The 12749-nt window shown below is 40.9% G+C and overlaps 1 protein-coding gene across 1 annotated transcript in view; it reads right to left on the bottom strand.

Moving 5' to 3' along the window:
• Positions 1-12749, bottom strand: part of LOC106147126 (nascent polypeptide-associated complex subunit alpha, muscle-specific form-like) — a gene marked incomplete at its 3' end in the record, with an annotated part of 53634 nt that overhangs the window by 25876 nt on the left and 15009 nt on the right. Inside the window, 1 exon segment of the mRNA XM_013507078.1 lies at positions 1268-1443. Coding sequence (XP_013362532.1) covers positions 1268-1443 — 176 coding nt within the window.

Here is a 12749-nt window from a genome sequence, read left to right as displayed (position 1 = left end):
CTATCCCAACATAATTATAAATAGCTTATCTTCCACTACCCCAGCTCGACCAGAAGTTACATCATCACCCAGGTTTTAAGACATTCTCACAGTCACAACAGAGAAAAAGCTTATGATGCACAACTGAGGCAGGGCTAGGCTCTGTTGCAAGCACACTGTAAGACTGCAGCCATTCTCCCAGGAGGACCACACTGCGAGTTCTTGGCATTTATTGTATCTGTGACATACACACATGTTGTTCATTTTCATTACAGTTCATTTCAGTATAAAAGGAAACTGTAATTGGTATATAATACTGCATAGTATTGTGTTTCAAGCACAAAATAACCCACTGATGTGTTTAATAATTAGATGACTGGTCTTCTTAGCGCTTTATATGATGCAGAGATCCTTAGTGGACTGTTACAGAGATATTTAAACTGTTCAGTGGTATTTGGAGCAAATTGATTGCAATTTTTGGATGAGCCTGGAATCCATTATAATTTTTTATGTACAATAATGAAAGATAGTTGTTCTCATTCCAAAAATCCACCACTGGGCACACTTTTAGGAACAAATTACATTGATGAGGAGGAGTTCTTGCTTTATTGGCTTGTGAAGATGAGTTACAATAAGCATGCACAGAGCATGTGGCAAACAGTGTGTGTCCTCCACTCCAACTGAAATGAAAGCATTGTTATGTAGAGTAGGAATTTCAGCTCCCAAGATCAATGTACAAGAATGATCATTTTCTTTATTTATATTACAAGTAGCCATTTAGCCTGGAGGACAGAGATATCACCTCACTTGGAAGGAGCTTCCATCCTCACCTGGCCCGGTCACAGGAAAGTGAACTGTTCCTGTCATAGAGAGCACTGAGCATGTGAGCCCAGGGGTCCTCAGTCACTAGTGCCTCCCTGTGCCTGGCTGCATTGCCTCAGGGCTCTGCTGGCTTCCTGGTGCTGCTGGTCTCCATCTGGGTCAGAGGAGCCCCACTGCTCAGCCTCCTGTGGTCTTCCCTGCCTCTGCTGGCTGCATTACTGCCCTCATGCCACAAACACGCAGCATAAAAGCCATAAAGACACTATCTTACAGTCCTAGAGATCAGAAGTCCTAAATGAGTCTTATGGGCTGAAATCAGGTGTCAACAGAGCTCATTCCTTCTGCAGCCTCTAGAGAATTCTTTTCTTGCTTCTGCCACCAACTAGTGGCCACTTGCATTCCTTGGCTTGTGGCCTTTTCTTCCCTCTTTGGAGCTCTGTTTCACCTTCCACTCACTTTGCTCTACCTTCTCCTACAAGAGGCCTCAGGGTCACACTGGGTCCAACCAGGGACTCCAGGACACTCTTCATCTCAAGGTCCTTCACTTGCTCACACCTGCAGTCTCTTTTGCTGTGCAAAGTACTGCCATGAACGAGCACAGCTCTTGGTGTTCCCAGGGAAAGACAGTGAAAGGATGAAGAACTAAAAATAAGAGAGGGAAGCTGAGATCAGGTGGAGCCCTCTCTCTCCAGATGGAAGGAAGGGAACTGCTCCAACCGCCATAAGGGTGTTTATTTATGCATTTGACAAAGTTAGTATCACAGGACACAGGGTTGCCTAGCAACTAATGACTGGAATTGTCTCAGGCAAGGTGTTTCAGGACTGAAGCAGTTTGATTGCTTTAGGCACTCTTCATTCTTGGACTGGCCTTGCCTTGCCCCCACACAAGTGACCAATTTCCAGCTTCAGCTGCTCCCTACAAAGTACCATGCTCACAGGTACAAGCATTAGGATGTGAACATTTTGAGGGACTTTAGTTCACCTTGCACACCCCATCTAGCCATTCCCTTCCTCAGCCTCATGCCTCCAGCTCTACTGGAAATCAGGGTACAGCCACCTCCTGTCTCCGCATGCACAGGAGCTGCACTTCCATACACCTCTGTGCTCTGTGTCCTCCTCAGCCACCCCCTACCCCTACTTCAGGCGAGGACAAGCTTGTTTCTAGTCTACAGGTGAAAAGACAGCTCTTTCTTCCCAAACATTTTGTTCAAACCCAGACTCTTCCAAGGAGGGTTCCTAAACATTTAGGCTTTTAGAACATAAAAATAAATAATGCATAGTCTATTTTTGCTTTCTGATCAGCTACTTTATTTTTCTAAAATTACAGACCATGGCCAGTGATTTGATTAAAAGGAGGGCAGTGAAAGGGAGAGATAAGGGGAGAGAAAAGTCTGTAAATTAGTATCTCAAATACTGTTCAGTAACATTTGCAAAAAAGACAGAAATTTCTGGAGGCTGTCCAGGAGGGCTCCTGGAGGAAACCGCCCTGGAATCTGGCTCTGAAACCCCTCCTGCCTGCTAGGTCTTCTCATCTGTGTTTCTACCGCAGCTCTGACCCCGCTCAGCTCCAGGAGCTTCCGGATGCCCCGTCAGACTGTTGCTCCAAATTGGTATAATATCCTTGTCCATAGCTCACCCGAGACAAAGCTATACTTAGTACTAAGACAGTGAAAAAGGAAATAGTTACCCAAAACACAGCATAAAAAGCATGAAGACTCTCTCAGACAGTCAGACTCAAGAAAATCCCCTCTGGCCAAAGGCCTGCAATAGCCAGCACGGAAGTGTGCCTGGTTTCCGCCCTTCGCTCCCACCTCACCGCAAGGAGTCACATTATTCTCTGACACAAAGCAGAAAACTAGGTAATGCCTTTTCTTCCTGAGACCTACGTTACATGAAGCTCACTGTCTTAAGTCTGCGTGCGCCCTGCCTCCCCTGCCTGAAGCACCGCAGCTGGGAAGGACAGACCAGTGCGCTCAGACCTTCACGTGTTAGGTCATCAACTCCACCTCTGGGACTCTGTCACCCACGGGAAATTTATATTTTTATCCAGAGGTAAGAATAAATTACACACACACACACAGACTTTTGCAACATAAAAGCACCTCAAGAATGTGAAAACTATATATTCTCTATGCAATTACATAGCTAAGCAGCCAGAAAGTAGAATTTTCCATAATGCAAATGTGTAATTTGAGGGAAGAAAATATAATCTATTTTTTTTTAAATGAAGTATGAAGCAAAACAATCCAGAACTTGGCAAAGAACTTCAACAGACATTTCTCCAAGGAGGATACACACACAGCCACAGGTACATGGAAAGGGGTCAACATGAGCTGTTTGGGAGTCAGGTAACCTCGGGGAGGTACAGCTGTGCAGCCACAAGGGCGACTGTGACTAAACACACGTGTGACTGAAGTGAATCAGTATTGGTGAGAGCGAGGAAGTGCAAAATGAAAATTCTGCTGTACTTCTGGTGGAGACATTAAAGGGCATAGCTACTGAGGAAAACATTTTGGTAGTTCCTCAGAAAATTCAACAGAATTATCATATGACCACTGTTATGCCTACTAACTTTAACAAAAACAAAACATATAGAGGACCTCGTGGGTGCAGCTCCACTCCTAGGTTTATATTCACAAAAACTGAAAGCAGGTACTCAAACAAATACTTGTATATGAATGTCCTTAGAAATTTTGTTGAGACTAACCCAAAGTGGAAACCATCCAAATATCCATCAATAGATAAAGAAATGGTGATCAATAGGTAATAAAATGGAATTTATCATTCATATAAGCAATGATGTACTAATACATGCTATATATAATGTGGATGAACCTTGAAAACATATAAGTGAAAACCTGGGCAGGAAAGGTCACACATTCCAACAAGTTAAACTCCCTTTGAGACTCAGTTTCCTCATTGGTAAAGCAAGACAGGACTTGTACCACCCACTTAATAGGATTACTGTAGAAACAAAATGAAATATTGTTTTTTTTTTTTGTACCAGAAACTGAACTCATTACCTCATGCTTGCTGTGCTGCTGAGCTAAATCCCCAGGCCAAAATTAAGTATTATTTGACATACAGGGCATTTGTATCAGGAAAAAGTGTTATAAAATGCTAGATATTGTTGTTATTGAGGTAACTCACTAAATGTACACTTAGAAAGAAAACTGACAGCTTCCTTCCATATTTTTCAATGTCCAAGTAGTGATAAATGTATCTACAACTTTTCATCTTTAGTTTACATATTATAAGCAAACAAATAGAATAGATACTTTTGGTTAAAATAAGTAGACAACATTTTAAGAATTTACTTTAGGATATGAAGTCTCATTATAAAAGTGACATTAGGAAAGGAAATTAAAATACGTATCACATCTTTGTAGACAGGTGTCAGAAGAATAAGTCTCTTTACAGGCCCAACAGGCACAAGCGACACATTGACATTTGTGGTACATCAGACTCCCTTGAAGCAGGTTTTTACAAGGTTTTCAACAGAGTAAGATACAAATACGGGGAGCAGGTCGAAAGACATCTGTAGTTTAAGAAAATGTGCAGGATTTCACAGTTGCAATGGCTTAAAGTGTAATTACTCTTTTAGCAAATAATGCCCTCCCACATCAAGATAATGAGAAATTTGACTGAAAATACAACATAAAAATTATCTACATATTAAAAAACTTAGGAGATATTACAGGAAGATTTTCGTGCTCTCTCTCTCTCTCCCCTTTTATCTCTCCCCCATAAGTAGTCGCAAATGAATTGAGTCATAAATAGGTGAAATCTGATGAAACACTTAGGATTTTAGAGCATATTTATAAGGCTGGTAAGCAGTTACCCTTCTCTGACCTTGTATCTCTCAATTATATCCCCAAAGTATGCTAGCTGATAATTTCTTGAAACATCTTAATAGTAAAATACAAGAATGCTGAGGATTTTATGTTTTCATAACAAGTTTGAAAAGTTTTATTTGTAATAAATACAAACTATTAAAATATAACTCTATTTTCTTTAGAACGGGATAGCCATTTCATGTCATGGTGAGATTCTGGCCATCTAATAATAAAAGCCTGTGGTAAAATCATTTATTTTATACTATTTAGCAATTAGCAATAAAATCCTTTAACGTAAACTAGACATCCACACTTGCTATAAATTTTAGTCAGAATTATTATGGCTTGGTTGAGCTAGATGATGTTATTGTTGCAATACTGGTTCCGTTTGTTTTTTTTTTTTTTTTTTTTTTTTTTTTTTTTGGTTTTGGTTTTTCTCCGGTACCGGGAACCGAACTCACGACCTTGCGCTTGCTAGGCAGGCGCTTTGCCGCTGAGCTAAATCCCCAGCCCCTACTGGTTCCGTTTTATTACCAAGCACACTGTAGGTTTCCAGGAGCAAGCATTATCAGTCCCCCAAATGCTGTAGGTGCATTCTGATCTAGAGTTGAGAGCCAGGCCCCAACCAGAGTCTGTGATAATTAAGGACCTCCTGGAGTTCCAGGTAACCAAAGACACCTCATAAACTCAGTGCTTTGAATTTCCAGGTACCAAGTTATATATACATGTAGTTCATCTTCCCGTTTTTAATTAAGATCTGTATGCATCAAGAAAGATTGCTGATGAATATAAGTTGATACATTTCCAAAGGGCACTTAATATTTTAGTTCATACTATTTTAAATAATATAATAATTCTCTTAGTCTTTTCAAACTATTAAAATAGTTGACAAGCCCTTATTACTGTGTCCAAGAAATTCCATGCATGACTAACTTGAGCTGTAAACAGAAAAAATCTTACATTATTGAGTATTTATGATGTGCTAGATTCTATCACAGAGAGTATATATGTATATATATGTATATATATTTGTATATATACACTGTGTTATGTATAATATACTGTATTATAGATATAATTTTGGTGTGTGTGTATGCATTTTACTCTCATAAAATCTTGTGAAGAAAATGTTCACCTTGTTTTTTGAGATGAAAACATTGACCCTCAGAGAACTGAAGTAGACTGGGGTCCTACGCTAATAGGTCAAGTTGGAGCTCACATGTAGGGCTTTTGACTCCAAGAGAAAGCCTTGAAAACCCAAAATAATGAGTTAACGAATAATGGAGCAGACCAACATAAGCCAGCCTCTGAGATGTTGGACTAGAAAACCAGAACAAAGCCCCAGTTCCAGGGACAGCGAGTCATCTTCTCAGGAGCACTTGCCAAGCGCTAACAAATGGGACGGCCCTGGTCCTGCCCATGGAGCTCACACCCCAGAAGGTGTTTAAGACATTGAACTGGGGATTATGGGAGTAACAGAGAAAACATGCTGAGGAGAGGAAAGCTCCCCACAGACTATTAGATGAGGAGGAGGAAGGAGAACGTAAGTCCTGGAACAGGAGCAAACAATTGGTTCAACAAGAGGCCTTTGATTCAGGACACATCTAAAAATAAGACACTTCCTGAACCCTCCTTTTTATCAGGTGCTCCGATTCTTCACGTGTTTCCTGTTTCACACACACAGGCCTCTCCTAAGAGAAACATGCATTTCCGTTGAAAATCACAGGTACTTAAAGATTTCATTGATTATCACAAAAATGGTTTGCAGATCAGAGGCTCTTCCGCGTGGAGAGCCTGGCTGGGCGGGGGGACAGAGGGCGGCTGCTGCAGACCGGATTACATTCAGGCAGCGAGCACAGAATTGGCGCATTCAGGTCGTGTCTCCCTCCAATGCATCTAACTGTGGAAACTCAATCAGGTCCAGAAATGAATCAATTTCCTTCGCCTGTGTCCTTAAATTTGATGAATAGAGCCTTTGCTTAGAGCTGCTGAAGCCACTATTCATCTCAGTTAGTTGCTAAATAAAACGTTGTTCTTGGATGTAATTCTGGCGAATATAACTTTGGAGATTTTTTTGTTTAACTATGTAAGTCCAAATTATTCCCCAAGTGATTCTACATTTAAGCTATTTTTGTCCCACATGCTCCATATTTTTTTCCACATTAGACTGGAATCCTAGAAGACCATGTTTTCTTGTTGACTGAGAAGTCAGCACAAGTGCAAAAACTTCTGCGGTCCTCTTCATGGAGACTGACTTTTCTAGTCAGTGCAATTTGATGATCAAGAGATGGCTTTGAACTTTCAGACATACAAAATTTAAAGAAAGGAAGAAAAAGCTTAAATGAATAAGCCTGTTTCTAATAAGAAAATTCATACTCTATAGTACTATATAACATATAGTAATGCTAAATATAAAGCTACGGTATTTTTGCTCCCTCTGTTTTAGATGCTATCATTTCACTTTCTATTAAATGATAATTGAAGATGTAGTTTTCTTTTCTTTTCAGTTTTGTCCTTAATTTTTCTTTATACCAATGTTCAAGAAGTTCCCAGTTTTGGATGATTTGTCTTCACGTACATTCTAGAAGATTCAGTTTTCTTACCCCTCTATCCATCTGTTTCACATCACCATCCTCTCAGTGCAGTTACAATACAGTTTTAGATTAAATGCAGTCAGCAACACATACTCTTTGCTTTTGCTGAAAGTAATAATTGCCGTGACTTTTCATTTGCTCACTTGCTTCACTTAGCCAACCCCGACTCTGTCTTCCTTTTAGTTGTGTAGTGCTGGGAATTGAAAAATCACACACTGCACCACTGAGTTCTACCCACAGCCCCCAAAGCATTTTAAGGCATCTCATTCAGACAAATCTTAACCAACCTGCTACTTACGCCTGTGCCAACCTTCCTGGTACTGCTGGGTGCGTCTTCTTTCTTGGTTTATTTACTCCCTTGGTTTGATGAGGCAGAGCTTCCCGAGAAAGTAGACATGGAAGGCAAACTTCAGCTTCCATGCCCCAAATTGTCTTGGTTCCACATTTGATCAATGCCTTGGCTGGAGATGCATTCTAGGCTCAGACCAATTTTCCTCCAGAATTTGGACTCATTCCTCCACTGTCTCTTGACTACCAAAGATTAAAGCCATTCTGACTCCTCACCCTTTACATGTGACTCATTTTGCTTTTCCTTTTTTGTAGCTTGCACAGTCTTCTTATTTTGAAAATGTAAGTTGATGTGCTTTGGTGTGGGTCACTTTTGATTTATGATACTGGACACCTAATGGGTCCATTCAGCTAAGATTCATACTCTTCAGTCCTGGGAATTTTTTTTCTTCTTCTTTCTATTATTTTAAAGAGAAAAGAACAAAAACAAAACAACATAAAAACTATAAAAAGATACAGAATTTCAAAACAAGATGATGGGAAATCAACAATGGTTGTTGTATTACTTGTTGTTACCTTTAAAGTAGTTGCTCAGATTATCAGCTATAGGTATGCAAGATTGATCAAGCAATTCAACATTAACTGCTCCTTTCATAAATCACCTTCCTGAGATATCTTCTTGTTCTCTTAGAATAGTTCTGGATTTTGCACAGCATGAAAGGCTGTGTTTTAGAGCAGTGGATTGGAATGCAAGGGCAGGAGATGTCATCTGGTGGTACATTTTAGAGAAGAAATTCCTGTGCCGACTGGCAGATCACAAGGAGTCCTCTGTCTGGAGGTCCCTGATGTGTTCCGTCTGACAGAGTCTATGTTGTCCAGCCCTTGCAACTAAAGTGACTTTGGGAGTCCAGCTGCTACAGTCTTTCCTGAGAATGTCTTTTCATTTGTGCGTTGTACAAACATCTGTAGTATTCCTACTTTGTAGAGTGTAAATGAGGTCTTGAGGTACACAGATGAATCTGGCATGGCCTGCACTGAAGGGACCAAGGGGGAGACATCTGAGGGCTCCGGCTGAACGGGAAAATGGCTTTGACAACCAGGAACCTCTCTGACTGCCCTTTGAACAGGGAGCAGATTGACCTGGAGTAATTGAAATCTCCACCCTTCCCCCGTTTTACTTTCTTGCTAAGTATAGAAGCACAGGCCGTATTACATCACCACAGTCACACACATTTTCATTTAACATATATTTGATCCAAGTTTAACATTTTCAGTAGCAAAAAAGATTTCTCCATCTTACTCTGGCCTCTTTTCCACAGTAGATGTACTCAGCCAGCTTTTATGCCCAGCTCTCCTTCTAGGTCTCTTCCTGAAAGAGTTAAAGACAGCCTATTACAGTGATGTGTACACACCCATGTGTATAGCAGCAGAACTCATAGGCTAAATCTTGGAAGTGGCCTCTATGTCCATCAAGAGATGAATGGATAAAGAAAATGCAGTGTTTATACACAGTGGAGTACAACTTTGCCACAAAAAACGATTAATTTGAGTAACTGATAGGAAAATAGACATACCCTGAGAAAATAATTTTAAATGAAATAAATCAGATACATGAGCTTAAATATCACAAGGTTTTTCTTGTATGAGAAACTCAAAGTATAAATAAAGAGCAAAAATAAAGGATAGACAATAAAAAGCAGAGAGAGATAATTTGTAAACAGAAAGGGGACCAAGAGAGGGAGGAGGGAGGAAGGGAGAGGAGGCGAGCAGAGCGGGAGGAAGGAGAAGTGAAAGGGGCTAAGATGTGTTGTGTGCATGCACCAACTCCCCTGGATGAATGCAACCATCATGCACTGCAAACATGTACTAATAAAACATTTCTTAAAATTTTAAAAGGGGCCTTTTCTGAGTCCACCCTTACTGAACTGGAGAAGCCAGGCATGCTCATGCCCTACAAATGAGTGTATGCAGTGTGTTAGTCAGCCTTCCTGCTGGTGGGACAAACCACCCAACACCTACAACTAAAGGAGAGGTTTACTTGACTTATGTTTTCAGATAGTTCAGTCCATGACCAGCTGGCTCCAAGGCAGAAAATCAGGCCAACAGAGAATGGCAGGGCAAAGCTGCTTAGTTCATGGTGGCCAGAAAACAGAGCAGGAAAGAGGTCCAGATAGAAAGCCTGAGGCCAGGTGTCCGGGACCCGCCTGGGAACACCCAGAAATGTGAGCTACTAACGTGGGCCCCAGCCAGTTAAGTTGACAATTATGCTTGACCATGCATGTAGCTTCCCAACTGCGTGATCTGTCAGGAAAGTAGGTCAAGTGCCCTGGGCACACTTTCCAGTCTTCCATCCCTCAGTAATTCAGTGTGTCACAATCAGCAACCCTTGTTAAAAGGATCCAACACTAGCAGAGTAGACACCAGATAGACAGAGTTGTGATGTGAGGCCTCCTAACCTGAAGTTCTGCAGTTCTCTTTGAACTGGATATGACTCCAGGCTGCTAGGCTGAGCTGTCAGAATGCATGCAGAGGGCCCATCTCTCTACCATGACCACACGGCCACTGGCTGAGTAATCCATCCAGGATAGAGAGCTGACTCTCAAGCGGCTCAAGAGAGAAAGAAAGAGAGAGACAAGGAGGGAGGAAAGAAAGAGAGAAGAAAGAAAAAGAAAGAAAGAAAGAGAGAGAGAGAGAGAGAGAGAGAGAACGAAAGCTCCTGCGTAGACCTCTGTCTTGTGAAGAGGCTGATACCACCTAGGCAGCCACTGCCTTCGTGCAGGGACGACAGGAAGATGTGGAGGCCACAGGGGACTCTTTATCTACTGAATACTCAGGAATAATTCACACAGTTTGTGTTTTATTTTGTTTTGTTGAGGGTCACAAAATCTGAAGTATACTTTGGATATTCAAAGAATCATTTAGAAAAATGTAAGATGCTCAATGATTAAGAACATTTCACATGAATCATGTCACACACAAAAATGGAAGTAGCTATCAAAGAAAATTTAAATGACTAGGAAAACAAAAAACAAAAAATAACAAGTGTAAATTAAATTTCATTAAATGGAAGTCAAACAGTTAAGGGGAAAGAAAGGTCCAGAAAAAACTTTGAGGTTAGTATGTGTAGAAATAAGAATTGAAAACAATCAATTATACTTTATTTAGTATTAAATGTAAACAAATACTGTTTAGTCCTCATATACTTTATGTAAAACTTTCTTATAATAATAGTATTATATTTTTTATGTCAGATATTGTAAAGATTTCAATAGGATAGCTGAAAGCTACTGCAATCTACAGCCATGCAGTTAGCATGCATGTCTTCACATATGGTGAATGTAGTTGTAATATTTCTGCCTCCAAAATGCAGAAGGAAATTAGAAAGGTGTTAAGGGAGGCCACAGCCTCACAGGAATGGAATCTCCCCACATTACGATCTGGAATGCAGAGTCTCTTGTCTTTGGGACTGGACACTAAGTGCCCAGACCAGAAGATGCCCCTGGGTGGGAGAGGAGGAACAGGGCTTGGCCTGGTGGGCATGGGAGGGGCAAGTCAGAAGAGACAGTACCATGGAAAACACCACTGGAACAGGGTTCACCTAAGGGCTCCTAAGCAAGTCACTCTAAGAGTCGCTGGGGCAGCCTTGTGGAGTGCAGGAATCACTAATAGTACAGACACTGGGTTTGAATCCTAACCCCACCTTACTAGCTATGTGATTTGGGGTTACGTATATGAATGCATATGTGATATACTTCATATTTTACCATATACCATATAGACTGCTAAATTAACATTATATATTATGTAATTGTTACTTATATAACAATCATGTGTATATATATTTGTATATATGTGAGATGAGACACACACATATATATATATATATGTATATATATGCTCCCTGACTTATGATGGGATTATAGACTGTTGAAAACCCATGTAACTTGAAAATATCATGAGCTTAAAGTACATTTAATACAACTAACCCACCAAACATCATAGCATAGCAGAGTCCATGGGAGAGTGCTGGTGCCAACTCTGTGGTCCTGGAGTGACTAGGCTAGGCTTGTTGACTTTGCCTAGCATCTGGCGAGAAGGTTGTACTGCACCCACCGACCCAGGAATAGATCAAATTCAAAGTGCATTTTCTACTGAATGTGTATATTTTCATACTATCATAATGTCCAAAAACTGTACAATAAAATCTTAGCAGTTAGAGACCATGTATAATGATTCATTTTATGTGTCAGTTTAAGTGGACTTTTCCTGCATGGGCCGTTGGGAGTTCTGGATGGCAGTAGTATTTGAATCGGTGGACCCACTAAAGCAGATGGACTTCCCCAGTGTGGGTGGGCCTTATCCAACTTGCCAAGGAGGACTTTGCCCCCTCTTCCTGCCTCGCTGGAGCAGCTGGACGTCTCATCTTATGCTCCTCCCTTGGACGGGGGTCTGCTGGGATTTGCACCATCATCTTGCCATCTTAAAGCTTCTGAACTCTTTGAACTCAGACTGAATTATACCATCAGCTTCCCTGGGTCTGTAGCTGGCAGATAGATCACAGGATTCTCAGCCTCCATAATCACATGAGCAGATTCCTCATCTCTCTCTCTCTCCCTTTGTCTCCATCTCTTTCTCTCTCTTTTCTTTTCTCTGTCTCACACACACAGACAGATGTTACATCAAAACTCTAGAGATCTAGGAATCTCTGAAATAAAATATTTTTTGAGTCATTTGAGATGCTAGCCATGAAAGGACCATGTCATATCCTGGGACAAATTCCCACAACTACCAGCAACAAAGCTAGGTAGCAGTTACAAATATTTCTCCTGGACCACAGCTAAGAGCATTTTTTAATAATTAAAATTTGAAGAAGGTAGAAGGTGTTAACCTAGAACCCACATTAGCTGTACCTAAGAGGGGAGGGACCTAGCAAAGCAGGAAGCTTTAGGATAGGAAGGCAGTCCGCAAACAGGAGTATTTGCTGGTCCTGGACCAGTTGGGGCTGTCCGCAGGATGCGGTGGTGGTACAAGATTTGAGTAAGGTTTTCACGTACATTTGAGAATGTGACTAGGTCTTTGGTTCTTGGCCTGTAGCTTAACTGAGTAGTGTCTTCCAACTCTCCCCTCTTCATTCTTCAGTCTTTATTTTTATTTATTTATTTATTTATTTATTTATTTATTTATTTATTGTCTTTTTGAGACAGGGCCTCGCTATGCAGTTAAGGCTGGC

The sequence above is a fragment of the Chinchilla lanigera genome, unplaced genomic scaffold, assembly GCF_000276665.1.
Source record: "Chinchilla lanigera isolate Chin_1 unplaced genomic scaffold, ChiLan1.0 scaffold00120, whole genome shotgun sequence".
Taxonomy (NCBI): Eukaryota; Metazoa; Chordata; class Mammalia; order Rodentia; family Chinchillidae; genus Chinchilla; species Chinchilla lanigera.
This window is presented reverse-complemented; position numbering and strand designations above follow the sequence as displayed.